The sequence below is a fragment of the Lemur catta genome, chromosome 4, assembly GCF_020740605.2.
Source record: "Lemur catta isolate mLemCat1 chromosome 4, mLemCat1.pri, whole genome shotgun sequence".
NCBI classification, from domain to species: Eukaryota; Metazoa; Chordata; class Mammalia; order Primates; family Lemuridae; genus Lemur; species Lemur catta.
In genome coordinates this window covers 3942139-3965504 of record NC_059131.1, presented here as the reverse complement: position 1 = coordinate 3965504, position 23366 = coordinate 3942139, and the positions used below count along the sequence as shown (strand labels likewise).

At 48.0% G+C, this 23366-nt stretch overlaps 1 protein-coding gene across 2 annotated transcripts in view; it reads right to left on the bottom strand.

The window, feature by feature from the left end:
- The window catches only part of RNF144A (ring finger protein 144A), a 109754-nt gene that overhangs the window by 47483 nt on the left and 38905 nt on the right, over window positions 1-23366 (bottom strand). The window contains exon 1 of one of the 2 annotated variants that reach the window (XM_045548986.1): window positions 5183-5308. The exons of the other annotated variant lie outside the window; for it this stretch is intronic. Within the exon in view, the coding sequence (XP_045404942.1) occupies window positions 5183-5240 (58 nt within the window). The 5' untranslated portion in view covers window positions 5241-5308. Of the gene's footprint in view, window positions 1-5182; window positions 5309-23366 lie in introns of those variants that run through there. 2 annotated transcript variants of the gene reach the window in all.

Below are 23366 nucleotides of genomic sequence, written 5' to 3'. Positions count from 1 at the left end.
CTTTGGATCATTCATTCTTCCTTTTAGAGATGATTTCCTTATTCTGAGTTGCTAAGAAGTCACAGCAACCGCACCCCTCACCCCAACACACTTCCTTCTATCGGATAATGAACTACTCTTCTTTTCTTTTTTTTTTAAGTGACATGGTCTCGCTCTGTCACCCAGACTGGAGTGCAGTGGTACGATTATAGCTCACTGCTGCAGCCTCCAACTCCTGGGCTCAGGTGATCCTCCTGCCTAGGCCTCCTGAGTAGCTGGGACTACAGGTGAGCACCACCATGGCTGGTTAATTTTTATTTTTTTATTTTTTTATAGAGACAGGGTGTCGCCATGTTGCCCAGGCTGGTCTTGAACTCCTGGCTTTAAGTGATCCTCCCACCTTGGCTGCTCAAAGTGCTAGGATTACAGGTGTGAGCCACTGTGCCCGGCGCTCTTAATGTACTATTGCAAACCTTGGTAGGGACATAGTCAGTCATTATCTCTTTATTTTCCCCTCATATAGGGACACAAAGAGAAATAAGCAGACTATATGGACATCTATGACAAACTTTGAAAAGTAGTGGGCCTCCTGGTTCCCTGCTCTGAATTGATCTTAATCATATTTTGTTAAACAAAGAACCATCTGTGGGGGGTGGGGGACTGGTTTATACGGCCAGCTGCAGTTTCTTCTGCCCCTTTTGCTCAGGACTTGTTGATGGCAAGGGTGGTTCAGGAACAGGCCTTTGGCCAGCTCAGCATGGGGGGCAGAGCAGGCACAATGGCTGTTTCCTTCAGGGCCCCAAACAGAAACTTTGTTGCTAGGTAACAAGCCTGGGAAACTTCTGGGTTTGGAGTTTGTCAATCCCTTGAGTTCATGGAACAAGATGTAATGGAGGAGGGAGGAAGTCGGGTGGAAACAGGCCTCTATGAAGATCCACAAATCCTGGGTTTTATTCCCAGCTTTGCAAATGACTAACCATGTGACCCTGAGGCTGTCACTGTACCTTTATGGACCAGTGACTTCACCTGCAACCCCAGGATGCTGGCTGGGCCAGCCAGCTTTCAGCATTCCTCTAAGCCATGACCTTCTCTAAGCCTGTGAAAACGTCACCCTTCCTGTCCACCTGGAAACATGTGACCCGATCCTCAGTGAGCAGCCTCCTCCACACAGGTAGGAGAATGGATCTCAAAGTGAGACAGAGATGAAGAGAAAACATGCTTTCAAATTATAAAACCCCGTGAATGCAGATCAGTTTCAGAGTACATGCCACACCTGTGGCTGTGAGTTGTGTTCTGCCCATTAAATCATCCAAGCCTCCCGCATCCTCCCTTTCTAAGAACTCACTTGCAATTCCACCTCCAGAAGCCTCTCCCCACTCTTATCCCGATATTTACAAGCCACTTTCTCCTTATCAGTTATTAAGAAAACCAGTGTTAGGTTTCTAGGAAGTTCTAAACATTGTTCTGGACATGGGATTCCAAAAGCCAACAGGGATGGAGTAGCCGCCCACAGGGCACTGTCTAATAAATAATCAAAGCCCTGTTAAGACACCTGCCTTTGAAAATCTCCTCATTGTAAAGGAAAAGGGAGGAAATAAAAGGTGAAAAATGACAAGGAGTCTGCTCAAAGAAATTTTGGGGAGTCAGGTGAGGTCACTCTTTCTTTGGTCACCACTAGGCTGCGGCTTTAACTTGACACACCCACCAGAAAATCAAGTAAAACTTCCTATTGCGCCAAGTTCTAAATCTCTTATGTGCAGTTTATTTTGATTTTGTCTTTGCTTTCTAATAACTGGCCAGGGAACAGATGAGACAAGAAATGGCAAACACTGAAAAGAGAGGAACAAGCTGATATAACAAACTCTGCGTGAGTGGTAACAGCTGAGTGACTCCTCCAACGAGGGAGGCAAAAATATCTGGTAGACTCCCTGGAGTCCAAACCCAGCAGGATGAGCTCGAGGACACACTGAGGAATTTGAAATCACAAAGAGGGGACGATGACCCCAGCCTTAGGTTCTAGTGGGCCCTGGCATGTCAGGACCATGTCATATCCCAGGGGCCAGGAACATTCAGGATCCGTACAGCTGAGAAAACGCATAAACATTTACATGCTCCTGTTTTCCCAGTGCATACCAATGCTGCTAAGATGAATAAAGCATGAATTAAACTAAAAGAGTTACTGAACCTGCACATGCTACAGCCAAAGACAGAGACGTCCTTCCAATCCTCCCTGAAACACATGTCTGGGTGCGTTGGTTCCAGGTCCTCATCTCCTTACTGGAAACATTAACAGTGAACAAAACAAACAGATATTTCTGCCCTCAAGGAACTTACACCCTATTGGGGAGATAAAATAAGAGGATACGACAGTAAGAGATACAGCTTTTTAGCCAGCAATGTGGCCATGGCGGGAAACCAGGCATGGAGGGAGGGCTGGGCAGAGGGTGCGCGCAGCACCCAGCACAGAGCCCCCACCTGCTTCCAAGAGACAAACAGGGCGAGGACAGGAGGTCACATTCTAGACACACTTCAAAGGAAACGCTCATAAGAATGCTGACGGCTTGGGGGTGGGGGTGGGGAAAGCAAGGAGGCGAGGCCAACTTGGGGACCCTGGCCTAACTAAGCCAGCAGAAGGACGGAGCTGCCAGTCCTGAGACACCCAGGAGTAGCAGGTCTGCGGTGGCACTGGGAGCATCACCACATTTACCTGTGTGGCTCTGGGAATCTCAATGCACCCCTCTGAGCCTCCCCTTCCCTGTCAAGCAGACAGACACAGTGAGGGGCCCAAAAGAGGGGGATTCCTGAACAAGGCAGGAAACTCCTGCCAGAAATCCTCCAGGAGAGTGGGTGAGAGGTCAGGACCAAGGCAGAGGACTTAAGCCACCTGCATCCTGAAAGTTTCACTTAAATATGCATAACAATAAGCAGCCCCCCAGAATCCTCTACTATCAGAAAGAAGGAAGTGAAATAACTAGAGATTTGGGCTCCATCCCTCTCTGCTTCCCGAGGCTCCATGCCAACTGCAAACCCTGCTACAGGCTACTCAGACAGCTGCAAATGCTGTTGGACAATTCTGCATTTCCCCTTCTTAGCACCCCAACTCACAGACATCCACAGGGCCCTAGGGATTATTCTGAAAGACAAAAGCCTGGGGCCAGGGAGATGTGCCCCAGCACACACACTTAGCTTCCAGGAGATTTCTCTGCAGAAAAGAAAGCAGGAGGCTTCCGATTTCCCTTCCCTTCTGGCACCCAGAGCACGCCAAGCAGCTCACACGGGGACCCACCTGGTAATCCCGGCCTTGCAGTCTGGTGTCCACAAAGCAGGAAGCAGCAACAGCTGACATCCAGCAGCACAAGCTGAGCAAGGTGAGCAAATCCCCAACAGAGAGAGCACCGGGTTTTCACCGACCTGGAAGAACTGTGCCACCTCTAGGACAAAGACTTTTCCTCGGCTATCGCCAAACGCTCATTTCTACCTTTGGGCACAGCCAGAGCGACTCTGAATTACTAAGGAATCATAACCCGTGGTGCTGTGGTTTGGCAGAAACTTCCACATCTCTATTTCATGGGGCTTCAACTATTTTCCAATGTAATAAAGGTCTAAGAATGATTAAAAGATCACATTTTTTAGAAAACAAGCCTAAAAAATCCCCGTGTCACTGCGGCAGTAAGTCCAAAGCAATGATAACGTCCCTGATCTTTGCATTTTCCAGAGCACACTGGCCCACAGTCTATCCAGTCTACGCCTACACACAGCCTGCGTGCCCATCACCCTCTCCCCTGCACCTGCTCATTTTATTATAGCTCTTCCCTCAGACACCAGGTGTGTATTCTTCACTTATTGTTTTTCCCCCTCAAAAATATAGGCTCCATTGGGGAGTCAGTGTTATCATCCAACTGCTTAAAAAGCCTATTCGAAGGGAAAAATGGCTATTTTATTCTTTCCTTTACTGCCTAGTTAACTAGGTAGGAAAAAAAAAAACATACTAGCCTCAGTTGGGCAATTCCTCTTCTCCAACTACCATGGGGCCAAATAAATGTGGAGCCACAGTCTCCCTGCCACTGATAAAATAGTAAGGTCCCCCACACACCTACCTACTGATCAAAGTGATGATTAGCATCTTGTGACATACTTACAATTAGCTACAATGTTTTCTGACATCTGTCTTCCACTTTATATTGTGTCATTTGCCAGTCAACTACAGACATGAAGTCAACTCAACTATCTTCGTTTAAGAGATCAACAACTGAGGTTTAAGAAAGATAAATTTGCCTAAAGTCCCAAGGTCACAAGTGGCAAATCCAGGATTTGAACCCAAGTCTCTTGACTTCCAAAGCTCACATTCTTTCCACGCACCCACTGCTCCGGAGGCTTCCACAGAGCTCGGAAAAGCTCATTCACGAACAGCCACTCCCAGTCCCCCACACAAAGGTGGAACTGCTACTCTGTTCACCTTTAGAAATATGAAAGGAGTCACACTCTGAGAAAAAGAGTCACGGATTCCTTTTAACTTTTCACACCTGCAATGAACATCTTTTTCATCATGGTGTTCCCCAGTTGTTAAATAAGGCCTTTGGATTAACTCAGATGGCGATGAGAGACCATTAGTTAGCTAGGATGCAGAAATAAATCCCATGCTCAACTTCCCGGATAATAACCACGGGGAAAGGCCCTCTGCTGTCCCTCATGGTCAGTGCCAGACACTGCCCGTCCTAATAACTGGGGGGAGATGTGTTCTCTCACTGGAGTTTCTTTCCTAGCCTCTCTGTGAGCAAGGCAGAGCCCTCAGCCCATCCCTGGCCAGGACTACAGACGCCAGGTTCAGGGCGAAGCCACCATAGCTGTGTTCCGAAGAGACGTCCCTGCCCAGTACCCCTCAGTCCCACACGTCCCAGCCCCCACCAGCCCCTGGCCCACCGTTCTAGAACTCCTATTCCATTACGCACTCGGAAATACCCAAGGCTGCTCCTGTCTCTCCACTTGGTGACCCTGGGTGAGGGGACCCCAAGTGCAGATGAACTTCAGAGACGGGAGTGGGAGCCACAGCCGTCTGGCAGAGAGACGTGGTCATGGGAGTAGTGTGACCCCTTCACGTCCCCCCTTTCCTGAGAGCCAATACCTCACCCACTGCGCTCTCCACCCTGTGGCTGGGCAGCACCATGAAGCGCTACCGGATACAGAAGCCACCCACACAACTCACTCAGAATCAGCTCTGCCATGGCGGTGCCGATCCCCACAGGTGAAGAAACAGCCTTCATGAAAGGGAATGTTCTCGGCAAGGGGGCACACCCCGACACGGCCGGGGCCAGGGCTCCAGCTGCAGAACCAGCTCAGCCTATTCCCGGGCACGGAGCTTTGTTCAGAGCCCAACCTTGAGGGAACTGAGCGTCACCAACTCATCTGACGCAACCTTTCCTGGAGGGAGCCAAGACGTGAACTTTAGATTATTCCCAGGAAAACCCCAGCGACAACCGGGGAACAGCCTTCAAGGCGGGAAACATTCCTGCTGGGAATACCCGCAGTAACACAGGTCTGCACGGCGGACTATTTCCAGCCTCACGCTCAGACTTGGGATTTTGCTCCCACGTAAAATGTCACTGCGGTGGAGGCACCAGTCACCGAGAACGGACAGGGCCACCTCAACGTCTGTCCCAGGGAAGGACCTCATGGTTGAAATAATGGGCCTGAGGGGACCGTGTGCTCCTAAGGACCTGCAGCTCCTTGTCACTTGGGAATTGTCAGTGTAGGATGATAGCAAAAAAAAAACAACAGAGCCCACCACATCCCACCAAGATTTTCCTCATGCACAGACTGTACCAGGCCTCTGACACACACGGGCCAGTGAGGAGCTTCCTGACATTCCAGAAACAGGCAGATCCATGTCCCCTGGGGCCACACAGGCCCAGTCCCCTCCCCTCCTGGTCTGCTCACCCTTGTGTGGAGATGCAGGGTGATGCAGCATACCACGGGTCCCCCAGCTGACCACATACCTGCCAACAACACTGTCATCAGGTCTCTCCCGGCTGGAAACTTCCAAGGACTCCCCAGTGACGCGTATTAAATGCACACTCCCAGCCACTCCCACCTGAGACTTCCTATCCCAATCTACGCTTTTGTTTTCTCCTTAAACAATACACTTAGCACTGTCTATTGTTCCACTTATTTCTCTTGTTAATTCTCTATTTCCTTTTCCAGAATAGACACTCCACCCCACCAGCCCAGTGATTTTCATTGGCTTTGGTCACGACTGCGTCCCAAGAAGTCACCACAGCACTAGCACAGAGGAGGTGCTCCGTAAAAACTGGTCAGTAAAATCTACTTGACAATCTAAAACTTACCACGTGGGAAAAAGTCCAGCAACAGTGTTAAAAGGCTGTCCACCTCGACGGCACCAGAAGCTTCCTAGAAACAGGGAGCATTTTATGCCCCTATAATAGCAAGTGTTCAGAATAATGTACTACATGTCGAAAGTAAATATTTACTCAGTGATTGTCTCAATAACTGCTAGCGATGAGGTGTGATTATTCTCTGCAGTGAAATAAAAATGCTCATTAAACACTGAATATGAATGTTCAGTATTGATGTGGGCCCAATAAATTTATATTAAAATGTTCGAATAACCCTGGCCAGTCACCTGCGCTTCGGTGTGGTGACCTTGGTGGAGTGTGCCAGCCTCCCCAGCCTGGGGACGAGGACCCTGGCTGCCTGCCCTGGGCCCTTCACCAGCCCTGCGCTCCTGGCCCATCTCCCAGGCCCTCTGCACCCTGGTTTACTCATGTGGAGAAGGACAGGCCTCATTCTCCACCTATAAAATCAACTGAACATCTTAAACAGTGTAATGACTTGGTTCTAGTCTTAGAGAAAATAATAAACATGGCTAATGGTGATATGCAATGAAATCACACTTTCGAGAGGCAACATGCAGTCAGTCTTTAACAAGGAACTTAAAGATGTTTAAAAGCCTTTGATCAAGAAGCTCCATTTCTGGGAATTCATCCATAGAACAAAAAATTGGGGGAATGAAAACGTTCATTACAGCATGTAATATTTTAAGAGTAATACCAGACTAGTGAAAGAAAAATGGAAAAGTGTGTGCCACAGAATGACAGTTTGCAGTATTAAACAATGGCTTTATGATATGCTCTATGATATGAAAACCATATGCTCATTATAACAGCCTCTACAGGCAAAGAAAGGGAGGGTACACACTCCCACAAAACCATTGTCAATTACAGTGAGGAGAAACTCCTGAAAATTTCCTTTATATATACTTTTTTCAAAAATGTCTATAAACCAAGGAAACTGAAAATAAACAACAAATTTTAAAAACTGCAAAATTTATACCAAAGATTTAATTTCCTTAACACATATAAAGTTTTAGAAATCAAGAAATAAAAGAGCAACAGCTTAAAAGAAAATGATGAAGGAACAAGATACAGTTTATAGGGAAAGAAAAACAAATGGCCCACAAATCTACACACTCAGAAGAGAAATGCAAACTCACCGTATCAAGATGCCATTCCTCAACTATTAAGGTAGCAAAAATTCACATGCCTGGCAAAACACTCTGCTGGTGAGGTGGCAGGTCGACAGTCACTCAAATACTTTACTGGTTGAAGTTCACGTTCATGATACAACACATTGACATGTGCAATCTGTCAATGCCTATCAAAATTTAACTACACTTACCCACTGACCTAGTGACCCCACCCAAGTCATATGCCCCAAGTCACTGTGGTCTTGTTTGTTATATCAAAAGGTGAAAACGACGGAGGTAGAGGCCGGGAAATAAACCACGAAAGGTTCACACCGGGGATAATATGCTACCGCAGAAAGAAGGAAAAAGCCTTCTACGTATTTAAAAGGAAAGATCTGCAAAATGAGTTAAGTAAAAAGAGCAAAGTATAGAAGAATATGTCATATGCTAAACTTTGTGCATATTTGCACTTATTTGTATTTACATAAATAAACACTGGATGAATATTCATGATTCTAATTAAAACGGTTACCTATTAAGGTTGGGGGGGCGGGGGGTGGGGCTGGACAGGGGAAAGAACAGGCAGAAATGTCAACAGGATTCTCAATATAAACCTTTAAATAAGTCTGGCTGTGAACCACATGGGTAATTCAAAATTACAAAGATTTTAACAAAATAAACATAAATGCCATTATAAGAATTTAGAATAAGGAGATGATGTCTAACTTCCCTTCCTGTCTTAATTCAACAAAGGAATCGTGCCCACTCATTCTATAACATCTTCTTGCCTACTTGAAGTTAGGAGATGGATGTATTTTGGTATTGTATAAATTTACCAAAAAGTTCCAAATGATATTTTAATGTAAGTTTTCTTCTCTGAGTTAACTCAGAGTTCCAAAAATATCAGGGTGTATCTGTTCTCCTACATGTCTCTTCCTAATTTAAAATCTGAAATTATTTTATTGTGAAAAGGTGCAATATCCTTGACTCATCTGCCCCTCAGAGCTACAAGTTAGACAAGTGCCGGTCAGCTCACGGCACTGTGAAAGGCTTGCTGGTTGGGAAAGTCTTGCTTACTGTCACAGTGCCAGACTTTGGGGGAGGGTTTTATCTTTCCCGTAAGGAAAAAAAGCAGCACTAAGTCAAATAAGAATTATGAACTAATAATAGCCAACACGTATTAAGAACTTACAAGGTGCACAAGCTCCTTAGCCACTTAATCTTACAATAGCTTGACCAGATGGAGTCGTGACCCTGCATCTGGTACACGGAAACTGAGGCACAGAGAAGCTAAGTAGCTTGTGAAGGCCACACTGTCATAGTATGGAGACAGGGAGAGGATCTCGGTAGTCTGAATCCAATGCTGTTCTCTGAGCTACAATACTATGTCTGACTATTTCTGAAATACAATTAGAATGCACATGCCACTGGTTGTCATAAGGCAGCCATAATCTTAACACTATGCAGAATCATGCTACAAGTGCCATTTGTCCTTAAAAATCCTATACCATTCAGTACTCTTGGTGAGCAGGTGGCAGCGTACAAGCTTCACGATCCCATTTTACAGACTGTGAACTAGGCTGGAGCTGGTAATTGACTAATCTAAGATCAATTAGTGAGCATTAACCATGACCTAAAAACTACAGACTCCGGAATTCTCACTTAATTTCCACATCCTTCCTTCTACTGGTGAATAAGGTGCTACCCTGAAGGCCAGTAATAGTGTAGATTAGAGATTGGCAAATTTTATCTGTAAAATGGCAGACAGTAAATATTTTAGGCTTGGTGGGCCATGGGGGTCTCTGCAGCAACTACCACTCTCACGTTGGAGCACCGAGCAGCCAGGGACAATGCGCATGGCAGTGGGCATGGCTGTGTGCCAACGGAATCCTATCTCTGCACACGGGCAGCAGGCCAGATCTGGCCACGGACCATATGCTGACCCCTCGGGTGGACACTGGTCTTTCTCCAGTGGAGGTGAAAATCTGTCTCACATTCTAATCTTTTTCCTTCTCTAAACATTGTTAAATATGACAACAAAGTTATTTTTCCTAAAATTCCATCCCCACTCCAAATACTAACGTCTGATGGGAAGACATTCCTACCCAGCCATCCGCCTGCAGCAGTTGTGCACTGCGGTGCCGGCCTGGCCCTCCACAGACCCTGCGTTCAGGCCACCTTGCATAGGCATTTAATCTGCGTGCTTGATGCCAATATACATGAGAGAAACTGAGGGTGTACAATAAAACTGACCCAACTAGTCTGTGGTTGAACAGTTAATGGCAATTCTGGGATGAGAACCTAAGTCTCTTCATCCAAGGAGCCTAGATACAGTATGACATTATAGACAATGTCCTATCCTGCAAAGTGTGCAATCTTCTGGGATCAGAGGCCATTTGCTTTGAATCCCAGCTCCCCCCCAACCATGTGACTGCAGCAAATCACCTAAACCGAATGACAGCACAGTTACTAAGGTACCATCTTAAGCTGCATTAGGTGCATATTGCCTCATTTAATCCTTTCGACAAACTGTGAAGTAGGCATTTTATGCCCATTTTATAGACTAAAAAACTGAGGCTTTGAAGTTCTATAATTTGTCCAACATCACAAACTTAGTAAATGTCAGAGCCTAGTTTCAAACAGAGGCAATCTGGCTCCAGAATCCTACTCTTCAAACCATAAACTTTACCACCTCTCGGGCTCCAGAGGGGACGGTGTCTATTGTAACGGTAATTAGTATACCCCCACTGTTAGAGGCCTGCACCTTTCTAGCCAAGAACTGACCTCATCAACTCTTTTCTTGCCGATCTTCTGCTTTGCCAGAGGCGAGCATCTGTTAAGGCGCTTTCCTCTGGGAGTCTGGGTCTGGATGCAGGCCAGGAACAGAACCCCAGTCCCTGGCCTCCTTGGGAAGCACAGCGTCCCCTCTCAGGCGGGGATACAGCCCTGAGACACAGCTGTCCGCCTTGCTAACTACGGGCCTAAGAAACACGTGCAGCAATCAGCAAATCTCTAAGGTAAGACGGTTCATGGGCCAGAGAGGCCAGGCAGGGAGGGGCCGGGAAAGGAAAAGGATTGTCAAGGGGAATCTTCCAATCCCACATTCCCACTCCAAGAAACAGCAATTAGTCCACAGAACAAACCCCCTGGGGCTGTTTTCATCTGCCCTACCCAACTAAAAAATTCTTCTAAAAAGGAAAAATAAGTTATAAACATATGAAGCCATGTGCAGTTTAAGAGGGTAAGTGGGGGTGAACATAAGAAGTTACATAATCTCCCTTTTGCAGGTAGCTGGGAGGAAAGTTATCTCCCAAAGTTTGATGGATGAACAAAGAAGTACAGCAGCATCTCAGACTGTCACTCAATCTTGCTCTAGAACTGCCAGCAATGAGTGAGCAGCGTGTGCCCACAATCCAGGCCTGGAGTGAGGAGGAAAGGAAGAGGAGGCAGACAGTTAAAATTAGCATCCACTCTGCTGTGCGTTGCTGCTCTGGCTTCAAGGGAAATGGGTGGGTTTGGGTGGCTACAGCTTGATTTGCAGTTACTTGTTGTGGGCCCATCGGCGCCCTAGGGGAGAAGACAGTTCCTCCCCAGGGGCCTATGCAGAAAGAAAAGGGGCTCCTGTGCCAAGGCTCTCCGTGCAGGAACCAATCTGCAATCTCTCCTTTTTGCACACCAGTAAGAAAAGATCAGAAAGAAAAGTGCATTCAGTTCAAAAGAATCAAAACAGGAATCTAGAAATATGCATTCCACATTTTCTTATCCTAAGGTAGAGAAACATCCAGGCCCTGCTGAAAGGTAGAGAAGCAGGTTGGATAATTGGAAACTGGGAGTTGAATCCACGCCAAAAACAAAGTGAAATCAGAGCGCGTGAGAGCCGGGGAGTACCCCTGTCCAGCCCCTCAGTTGATAATGTCATTCATGGACACAGCACAATTGTCAGGAACAAGTCAGAAGACAGGATTCCAAGTCCCAGATCAGCAGTGCTGCCGCTCCGCCACCCTGAGGGGCCGGGGCTGCCTGTGTCTAGAATAACAGACTGCCCCAGTGCAGCAAGCCGTTCCCACAGCTGCAGTTTGCAAGAGAGCAGGGAGAAGGAAAAATGTCTCATTATCCTGAAACTGTATCATGTTCTCTGCCCGACTCCACCTCAGAATGTAATTTGTTCTTCGGTCCTAACCAGCCCATCACCTGGGTTGCTTCATATTTTAGGTTTGCGACATTCATTCTCTCTCTGGCAGGTACACAGAACAAGCTGGGAACACCCCGTAGACTAGGCAGCCCGACCAGGGGGCCCCACTCCCAGCCCCTCCGCAACACCCCGGCCAGGCTCACAGCTCAAGGAAATCAGACAATGAGGCTCACTCAAGAAACCAGACGACTGAAGGAATAATAAAGAAGGTCACAGCCTTGGAAACAGAAGGAGACTCAGGAGAGGGGCAAACTGCACACCCCTCCCCAGAGGCCCCGTTTAACTTCCCGCCACAGGCAGCTGGAGCGTCTACAACCAGGACAAGGCCAAAGAACAATGGGAACCCAGTGGACACAAACAATAAAGTCAAACGAAATGGTAATCAGGTATTTCTGTTTTTCTGTCCTGGCCAGATATTCTACAACATGTATGCTATGCTTTGTAATAAGAAAATGTGGCAAAAAAAAAAAAAAGAAAAGAAAAGAAAAGAAATGTTCAGGAAGGCAAGGTAGAGAGCCAACAGTGGTTTTAGTGCACAAAATTCATGTTTTCAAAGCCATTTTTTTCAACAAATGATTTTGTGCATAAATTTTGGGCAGGCAATGCTTTGGGACAATACATTTGGCTCAAAACTTCAAACAGAGACGAGGACTGCAGGAGGAAGGACGGCCACAGGAGCAGCCACCACAGCGGGGAAAACACAGCTGCACCGGCTCCTGCAGAAGGCCCAGGCCACTGCCCCGGGGGCCAGCGGCTCAGAGCGTGGCCACTGGCACAGACTGCCCTCTGCGGCCCCTGCTCTCTGGGGGGACTTGGGCAAGTTCCTAACCTCTCAGTTTCCTCATCTATAAAATGAAGGAAACAGGACAGGTTGAGTAACCCTTATCCAAATGCCCAGAACCAGAGTGTTTGGGATTGTGGAATATTTGCATATACAAGATGAGAGACCTCAGGGACTGGACCCAAGTCTAAGCACAAAGTTCACTTATGTTTCATATACACCCTATACACATGGCCTGAAGATAATTTTATACAACATTTTTAATATTTTTGTGCATGAAACAAAGTTTGACTGCAACCTGTCACATGAAGTCAAGCGTGCAATTTTCCACTGTGGCATCACGTTGGTGCTCAAAGAGTTTTGGATTTTGGAGCATTTCGGGTAAGGGATGCTCAACTTGTATCAGTTTCCCAGGGTTGCAGTAACAAAGTATCACACTCTGAGTGGCTAAAACAACAGAAACCTACTGTCGGGAAGATGGATGTGCATGATCTAGGACCAAGGCTGGCTCCTTCTGAGGCTGTGGGAAGGGTCTGCTCCGGGCCCTCTCCCAGAGTGGAGGTGGCCGTCTTCCCCTGTGTCCCTTCCCTCTGTGTGCAGCTGTCTCCAAATTTCCCCTTCTTATACACCAATCATGTTGGGGTAAGGCCCACCCCAGTGACCTCATTACCTCTGTAGGGATCTGTAAAAGCCCTACATCCTGTGGTACTGGGAGTGAGGACTCCAACATATGAATCTGCGGGGACAGAAGTCAGCCCATGGCAGCACTGACCTCACAGTGTCACCATGAGGCTAAGGAAGCTAGTAGATGTGGCACACTATGAACAGAGCCGGAGCCGCATGGATGCGTGGTAAGGAATGGCCATCACTAGCATCACTACTGGCACTAGTCCCTGAGGATGGGGGTCACTGAGGTGGCAGTCACAGTCCTGGACCACCAGGCAGCAGCCCTGAGTGCACCCCGACTCCGATGCTGCTCTCCCAGGTGAGACTATGCTATGGCCACGGCAGCCCTGAGCCGGGGACCCCATCTGACCAACAGGAACCCCCCCAAGCTCCGCCAACCTCTCGTCGCCCCTGCAGAGAATAAACGCCATGGCCTGAGAGCACAGCGCCCCGCGGAAATACCGTGGCTAGGATCACCCATGCTGACGTTTGAGGAGGGTGATTTACAGAGACATTAGCAACCGCTTCACCAAGTCCAAAGCGTCCACTTTGTCCTGAAGAGGAGTTAATTTGTTTTTCCAGACATTGTGGCTAAATTAATTTGCACAAAACAAATTTACAGCTAATTCCGGGTGCTACTTTATCTGGCCGGAGAAAATGAATGTTTTGTCAAATGTGTCTGTGTCTTGTGAGAACAGATTGACCCCGAGTAGGGGAGCCGAAGCTTGTCTTCAAGACCAGGCGTCTGTCTAGCAGGCACAGGGCCCCTCATTACTGCCACGGCCACAGAATACCTTTCAATTACTGCAGTCGCTTGCCGTGTTCCCAGAATAAATCACTGGTTTGCCCCAGCTGAGGAGGTGACTGGCGAAGCTGGGTGTGCCCACCAGGCGTTTGTTCCGACCCTGCCTGCTCTGTCCCCCTCCCCCAACCCAAAGAATACAAGAAAGTGCTGTGCCCACGTGTTTAACCTGTGAGTCATCCCAGTGGACATTCTCATTCTGTATGTCCCACACAAATAAGGAAAGCCAGAAGATTCTAGAACATGTCACTTCCAGCTTCCTCAAGGGTGGCCTAGCTAGGAGAAGTCACTTGAGGAAGGATAGGTAAGGACAATTGTCTTACATGACACTGTCCCGGGAGCAGCGGCGGCCGTGCAGAAGGGGCACACGCTCAAAAACAGGTGAGAACCACCCCATAGAATCCAGACTCCTTGAAGAGGACGCCGTTCCCCAGCCCGCGGATACCAACAGCTCCTTACCATGCTGCCAGGAGGTCCACCAGAAAACAAATTCCAAAATCAAATGGTTTAGTGCTTTGGGTTTGAAAGGACGATCCTGGGTGCTGACTCTCCCAGCAAGCTTTTGGGATTCCCCTCATTGTGCACGTAAGAAAACAGAAGTTAGGGGACGTACCTCATTTGGGCCCCCCAAGGCGGACCTGAGACAATGGCGCCTGTGCAGGTGACTTATGTGGGAAGCGAGTTTCCTGAGCAAGGGAACGTTACAGACACGGAAAGTGAGGATTCGGCCTCCACAGTTACCACCGTGGTTAGGGGACACTTAATCCCCTGGGGGAGCCCGGGAGGTCACCGTCACCCCCGCCTCCTACTCGCCCGAGAGCTGAGGGGCTGGGTGGCTCTCCACCAGCTCCGTGACCCCGAGTGAGGCTCTCCAGGCAGACAGCGCTATCTCCACATCCCGCCACAGGGCCAGGCCCCGGGGCTCCTCAGAGAGGGTCAGACACACGCAGGTGTCCCCTGCTGGGCTAGCAGGGGCAGGTGGGCACAGGTGAGCACTCAGAGTCGCCGCGGGAAGCCCTGAGACCCGGGCCACACCCTCACGCCCGTCCTCCCCCCCCTGTGCTGCTGGTGCCCGATGCCAGGGAAGGTTTCCTGTAGAAGATGACCAACGAGGGGTGTCTGCCCACAGATGAGGAATTACATGTTTCACATAACATTTTCAAAGCTTGATTTGTAGTAATTTGTCAGAAAAATCAGACTCTCATTGGAGGGAGAATGAGCTAAATGCATTGTGATGGGTGAGAATTGGTCATGACACACGTATGCATTGGTAAGATCCTCGACTTGGGGAGCACCGATGGGAAAACGAAGAAGCCGAGAACCGCTGGGGGAGTCAGGCGACTCGAGAACGTGGCAGGCGAGGGGCCGATCGCACGCGGGAGGGGACAGGAGATGGAGATGTCTCCAATAGCCTTGTGCGGATGGCTGTGCACCCGCCTGACACCGTAAACAGAAGCACTAAAGCCGAGACAGTGGGGCCGGGGGGAAGAGGAGTCTGGGCAGGGGGAAACAGGGGTGTCTGCAGGACACGAGGGCTTCTGGGTGGACGCGCCCAGGACACACAACCTGAGATCCGGCACTAGGGCACGGGCAGCTCCCTCCCTGGAGCCACACAGCCGAGACGAGGGTGCGAGCTTGTGGGAGTGCCCCAGCTGCTGACTTCGTAAATACCTGTTCACAAAGCACCCTGCTCGATGATTCTACTAAACAAAGTTGAGATTCTTCAGATCTCCTGAAAATAGCCCCTAAATCACTCACCCTCTCACACCCATATTTACTGTACTTCAATATGTAAGGGAGGAGGCTGTCACTGGAAAGGAATTGAGCCACTATTAACCTCCACATAAAAATAGGGTTTTTGTAGCGGGCTGCTTTGGACATTTTTGGTGACGGGGCATTTCTCAGAGGCAATTTATCCTTCTCCCAAAACAAACCTCAAAGCACAGCCTTCTCAGGTTCTGGGAAGACCAAAGTGGGTTTGGCCGGCTGAGACTGTTTAGTCCTTGTGGTGGTGTTGTTCCTGTATCCTAGCTAGAAGGTAAAGAAAACACCTGACATTTGGAGAATAACCCCAATTTTAAAATATTCCAGAATTTCTCTGGCCAATATTGTCATCATTATACTCACACAGTCAATTTAAATCACCATTTTTTCGTACTATTAAATATACGGTTTAAGAAACCAGGCAAATGCATGCAGGGAACACTCAGGGACACACAACTGCTGCTGAGTGAGCAACTCCTCCAACACTTTCAGTGTGACTTTGGTGTTCGCTGCAGGGTGGGGACGGGTTCCTTTTTTTCCTTTTCTTTCTTTCTTTTTTAGTGATACAAAATGTTCAACTCTTTCAAAACTAAAATGCATGTCCTGTTAAAAACTGGAAGCTTAATAAATGAAAACCCCAATAAATATTTGCAGGCACATTTTCTGTCTGTTCATCAAATACAAACAACATAGCAGTCTGATAGGTAAAAAAGAGATTTCCTTTTAATATTACAATTAATTATCAAAGGAATTTTTGAAAATGTTGTGCTATGTCACTATTTACCTGGAAAGGATAGGGAAACAGCTTCATCTATGAAATCCTGAAGATGTAATCCCATAACAGTTTCCCAAACTCTGTGCCCCTGGCCTACGAACTCCATACTCATAACTAACTCGCACACTCACCTACCAGCGACTTGTGCTTAAATTTTGCATGGTGCCCAAGACTCACAAAAGGTTCTCCCTCTATAAGGCAATGGTCCCCCACATCCCATGAAGGTCCTGAATATACAGACATCTCCGTACTTGGATCATTGCGAGAAAACTGCCCTCCCTGGTGGGAGGGGTCTGATGTCACCACATTCACCTGAGCACTTCCATCTGCCTTCCTACCTATGCGGGGGGGGGGGGGGGGGGGGGGGGGCAGGGAGGACCCTCTCCAGCCCTGCACAGGCGCCGCTGCCACCTGTGACCGCCTCCAACACACCCTCCTGCATGAACCAAGGTCATGTCCTACTCTCCCTACAGGCCCAGGGCAGCTGTGCCTTATCCCAGCCCTTGTGTCTGCAGAGTTATTAATATTTTACATTTCTTGTAATTTCTTCACAACAGGCCTCCCAACTATGGCGAGGCAAACGTTTGACACTTTTTGAGTACAACTGTCTATAGATAATTCCAAACGCAGCACCCTGCACACGCACAGGCAGGACTTTGTACGCAGAAGTCCTACTTCTATACCTAATCTTCTTGCTGCTTTGTTGAGCTCAAAACCAGACACCCTACTCCAAAGAACGAAAATTCAGATGGGAAGCCAATGTGTCCTCCTCATCACTTTTGTGTTTTTTCCCTTCCCTCTCCACTAACCTCACGGCGGTTGAGCCTTACTCGTCTTTTTTGGCCACATCATTATTTCCTTTACAGCTGTGCCCATAAGCTGGTGAAGTGTGCCAGGAGGTGAGTGCAGAAAATATGGACTAGACCAAGCAACACCCACCCTGCAGCTGGGGTGACAGTTCTCACATGCAAATCCCTTCCACTGGGTACAGAGTGTCCTACGCCCGCCTCTCCTGTGGGCCTGTGGGAGCAGGGACTATGCTAAGTTCATTTTAGCAACCCCAGTTCCTCATGCAATGACAGCACACAAAGGACACACGAGTCAGAAACCCTGGGCTTTACTCCTAGATCTGTCATTAACTAGCTAGAAGACATTTTTGATTTTTGCATCAATTAAAGGAAGGAAGGAGGGAAGGGAGGGAGGGGAAAGAGAGGGAGAGAGAGAGTGAGTGATAGAGAGGGAGGGAGAGGAAAAGGAAGTTAAACTACAGGGTTTGTTTGGTCCTCTTCAATTGTAGCATTCTTTCATTCTATCATTTTTGGACATGGAGCTCAGGTAGCAACACATCATACATCCAATTATACAGACTCATTCTTTCTAAGACACTTATTGAGTACAACTGTCTATAGGTAATTCCAAACGCAGAATGAAGCAAGAAAAAGTAGATTAGCTGAGGAAAACAAGTCAAGGAAGAATTTATGTGTGACAAAGAACATCTACGAGCTCAGACAGAGATAGAGTTCTGAGACAGAGCCTCAATCCCTTCAGGAATGGGATGAAGCCAACGTAGGGCATGTATCTGATCAGAATGTGTTGCATATGAACTTTGATGCCCCAAGAGAATGGTTGGAAATGCATTTATCTCTAAAATGTGCACATGGGCTGGGAATTCATTTATCTCTAAAATGCACACAAATATTTCAACTCACAGACTCCTTCCTTGGCCAGTGAGGGTGAAAATGTTGCCTTTCCACAACTGGACTTGCATTCTCAGGGATTTAGTGTTTATGTTACCTGAGGACTCAGGGTGTCAGGTACGATGCTTTTTGTTCACACCTCCGTATCTCTTTGTGGAAGAAAGCACAGTTCAGAAAAGAGGTGCTCAAATATCTTAAACATAGAAAGCTGAATTCCACCGATCAAATCTCATCACTCAGCTTTATTCTAGTCCATGTACAACTTCTTCCTTGTCCTCTGCTAATCCGTGCTGAGGACAGTCACCTGACTGAGCCATCTTTTAAAATTACCATCACGATTGTGTCATCTCCCTTCAGTGACCAAGAACCACAATTCAAAGACAGCCACAAGTTCAATGGAGGCATCACGATATCAACATGGCATCAACCCTGCAGACCAGCAAGGCTTATCCAGGCACTAACTGGAGACCTTCTGGGCATGAGGGTACCCAGCGATGGGAAACATATTACCCTGCCTCTGGAAATGTGCGCTGAAGTTAATAAAACAAGACAAGTGCATGAATATCTAAGCAAAATAGAAGGGAAAAAAACTAATGTTTTATTGATGTCTCTTAAGTATCAGAAGCTTTACTTCTTTAAGTTAATTTAGTCACCCACAATCTGATGAGATATGTGACTTCACACATTAGGAAACTGATACTCAGTCAGACCACTAAATAGATCACACAAAATTTCCCATGTATTTAGTAAATGATAGACTTACAGATGCCGGTCAGACTCCATAGCCAATACTGTTCCCACAGTACCACACACTGCCCAAAAGTTCCAAGAACAGACACTGCATTTCCAGCTGGTCTCGCCAGGAACGCTTCACATAAGAGGCGGTATCTGTGCGAGGCTTTAAGAGATGGGAAAGGTGTTGCTACGTGAGTGGAAAGAAATTCCAGACAAGAGGATGAGAGAGAGATGGATATTCACAAGTCACGTGCTGGAAACAAAAGCATGACCTTGCGGAAGTCACGGACGGTAGGATCTCCCCATCAGAGTTTTCTCTCCTGGTGCCATGTGACTCCTGAAATAAAATACAGATGACGTCCTTATCGTGCGCGCCTCATTCTAACACGCTGAAATCTCAGAAGTCTGGATCTGCATCAAACACCTTTGGATCCCAAGAGTTCCACTCACAGCGCCCTGCGCATAGTAGGTACTCAGTACAGATCTGTGAGATAAGCAGTTCGCATCCTAAGACACAAAATGTACTTTTACAGAAATTCAATCTGAAAAAGAAAATACGTCCACCCCTGAGTAAACAGTTTGGTTCTTCCTGGTCGCAGCGGTGCCACACGTGGTGATTCTCATCACAGCATCGAGTCCCACTGAAGACAGAAAACATACTCTGAACATAAGTCAAACACCTACAGGGCAACAGAACTTTCTGCGATGCGTTAAGACACAGTTAGTAACCCACAGGCAAATTTAACATCAGGCTTAAAAAAAGGAAGGCATTGTTCATTTTCTGACTGCAAAAGTATCTCATGATGGTATGAGAAAATTACATCAAAAGGTATAAAGAAGACAAAGCATAAATCCATGAAACAAAAAAGATATCCAAAGGTCTAAGTTGTGTTTCAGACAGCAAAGCAGGTGTTTTTTTTTTTTTAATGCTTTCTCTAGTAGCAAACATGCACACACACAGGCAGGCACACACACACAGGCACATGCACACACAGTTCAAATTGGCATTATACTGACCAGTGACTTCACATAATCACTTGCTGCCAATTTCACAATTAAGTGCAGGCCAGCGCTTTGCTCGTGCTCCCTTTGTGCTGAAGAAAGCAAACGAACGATGCATGAGTGTGAGTGCAGCAGGGCGCCTGGAACCGCCCAGCTCCCCTGTCCACGCAAAGGGAGCAAGAACCCCCCGCACTCTCCCACTGGGGACCCCACACATTTGCCACAGACATTTCAGATGTGGAAGGTCCTCCAGATTATCTGACGTGACCTCTTCCTTTCAGAGATGAGGAAACTGAGGGCCAGTGAGAGACAGCAAGAGCCTTCTGTAGGCAGAGAGCAAGCCCACGGCTCTTCCAACCTCAACCACCTCTTCTCTGCGCTCCAACACTTCCAAGTCATGCTCACTAGTTCCCTGAATCCCGGGCGCTGTTAAATTTCTTCGGTTATGTGTTAGGGCCATCATTTTCCATAACACAACCATGGTGGCTCTCATTGACTTGATAAAAGAGCACAGACAGACTCGCCTTGACTCAAGTTCTCCAGCAAAACAGAAAGGAAGGGTCCCTTCACGGCCTGCCTTCCAGCGTCAGCAGCAACTTTAGCTAGGCTGATTTTTACAAAATAAGAAAGGCAGATCCTAAGAGCTGCTCTGGAAACCTCAGAGGGGTTGGCTCTGTCACACAGATTCCGTGCCAAAGGCACAAATGTCCGCGCTGTGCATCTGCCCTAGCCTACGCCAAGGGAAAAAAAGGTTTTAGGGCTTCACTGTACAAAAGAGCAAAATGACACATAGTTTGCTTCTCCCCCTCCCATGTCTCCCTTTAGGCTTCCAACGTCCTCCACTGCCACGAAATGTCCCCCAAGACACTACAGGCAAGCTGTACATTTCCACTGAAAAACTATTCTTAGAATCATAGAATGCGAGGACTGGGAAGGTCTCAGGAAATTGAGAGCCACAAAGAGAAAGTGACATTGGGTGAAAAAGTGTGATCTCCATAGCAGAGAAGGTACCTGCAGCACCTTGAGATCAAGACACCTACTTTGTGCTAGGCTAGTGCTGCAGAATCCAGGAGATCTGGAAATGTCACCTGCTGTCCCAGTGCTATGGTTTGAATGTTTGTCCCCTCTGAAACTCATGTCAAAACTTAATCCCCAACGAAAAGGTCTTGAGAGGTGGGGCTTTTAAGAGGTGATTGGGTGATGAGGGCCCTGCCCTCAGGAATAGATCAGTCCCTTCATAGATTACTGGATTCATAGATTAATGGGTTACCATGAGAAGGAGTCTGTTGTAAAAGCCAGTGTGGTTCTTTCTCAGTGTGCTCTCCCACCACGTCATGAAACAGCAGAGGCCGCATGAGAAGCTGAACAGAGGCAGTTGCCCAATCTTGGACTTCCCAGCCTCTAGAACTGTAAGAAATAAATTTCTTTTCTTTATAGATTACCTGGTCTCAGGTATTCTGTTATAGTAATAAATAATGAATTAAGACATCCAGCAAACGCTCTCCTACCTGGACTTGGCACATGCAAACTTACACCGTGATCCCTGTTTTCTTAATTAAATATCAAACAATTGTGCCAATGTACCATGTTCACCTCACATTTCCTTCTACCTCTCAATTCCTCTGCTTCCTGTCTACAGTTTCTATCTCCTGGCATGCTCCCTGCAACATCCTGCTGGGGAGGCAAGTTGTGAAAGTTACAGGGCTTCGTGAGACCCCAACATCAGACCCCCTGGAGCTGCAGACTGGCTGGGATGCTTCTGATACATCAGATCACCAGCCACACACAGAGCAGTGACTCGGCCACAGGGCCTCAGAGGCCCTGTCCTCTCAGCAAGGGGTGCATTTGGGACGAGTCAGTGGGAGCATCACGTGTTCTCTGCTCCAAGGGCAGTGAAAGAACCATCAGAAGAGCAGACACGGTGGGGCAGGAACTGTGAGCCGCAGGCTGCACTAACACCATGCGCTGGAGCACGACTTAGGGAGCCACTGGACAGAAGGCTAAGTTTTAGAACAATAGCCAGGACCTTCAGAGGGGCCTGCTCTTGACTACAAGCTCTGCACAGCCCACCCCAGCGCCACCTTGCAGGTGGGACACCAAACCCAGGTCCTCTTCTCAGTTCCCCCTAGTGGGTTTGTGAGGAAAGCAGCAATTCCTTGATAATGCTGTCATCCTTAAGGGCTGCGGCCCCCAATCCCCAGGACGAGGACCAGCACTAGTCCACGGCCTGTTAGGAACAGGGCCACACAGCAGGAGGTGAGCAGCGAGCCAGCCTGTGAAGCTTCATCTGTATTTACAGCTGCTCCCCATGGCTCACATCACCGCCTGAGCTCCGCCTCCTGTTAGATCAGAGCAGCATTAGATTCTCATAGGAGCATGTACCCTACTGTAAACTTCACTTGCGAGGGATCTAAGTTGCACTCTCCTTATGAGAATCTAATCCTGATGATCTGAGGTGGAGCTGAGGCGGTGATGCTAGCACTGGGGAGCAGCTGCAAATACAGATTACCATTAGCAAAGAGGTTTGACTGCACAATAAATGTAATGCGCTTGAATCATCCAAAACCATCCCCCTCCTGCCCCCCCAGGTCCATGGAAAAATTGTCTACCCTGAAACTGGTCCCTGGTGCCAAAAATGTTGGGGACTACTGCTATAGGGAATCTAACATTTGCTTCTTCCCCAGTAGGAGCTTAAGGTGTAGACGCTGGGTTGCACTGGCCCAGAGAGCAGGCATAGATGGACACGGATCACCCAGGGAGGGACGGCACGCCCCGCAGCCCCTGGGGTGGAGGCAAGAGTGCGACAGAAGCAGGTGGGCTTTGTCATCCAGCAAACCTGCATTCTACACCTGGATCACCCACCTGACAGTTCTGTAGCGCTGAGCTTCACCTCTTTGCATCTCTGTTTGTCTTAAAAAATAAGATGATGATGCCGCCTACCTGCCAAGGTGCTGTGAGAAGCAAATCAGGCAATATCTGGACAGTGCCCACACACTCTGGCCAGGGGAGAGCCTCAACAAACCACAGTTCTCTACGTGGCGCAGCTCATCCTGGAGAGTGGACACTAAACAGAAGAGCCTGTGCACGTGGACAGATGGCCAGGGGAGGCCCAGGCAGGCGAGGGCCAAAGAGGTACCACAGTGGCCACAAAGAGAATCTGAGTAGAAGGGAAGGGTCCTGCATCCTCCACCCCAGCTCAGTCATGCGTGGCATTTGATTTGGAGGAAGAAAAAGTTCTGCTGCCAAAATAAAAGCAGCTTGTAAACACCTGGTCTACATTAGTTGGTGAGGTCCCCACAGGGACTGAAATTCTATTATCTAACCCTACTGCTGTGGGTGTGGCATCCTGCCAAGTACAGCAGGGCCACGTACCCTGATGACCACAGCGATGTAGGGGAGGAGAAGAGGCACACATGTAACTCTAAACCGTGTCCCCGTGGGGTGCCAGCAGGTCACAGGTGAGCTGCACCTGAGTGAGGGAGGCAGGCCGAGC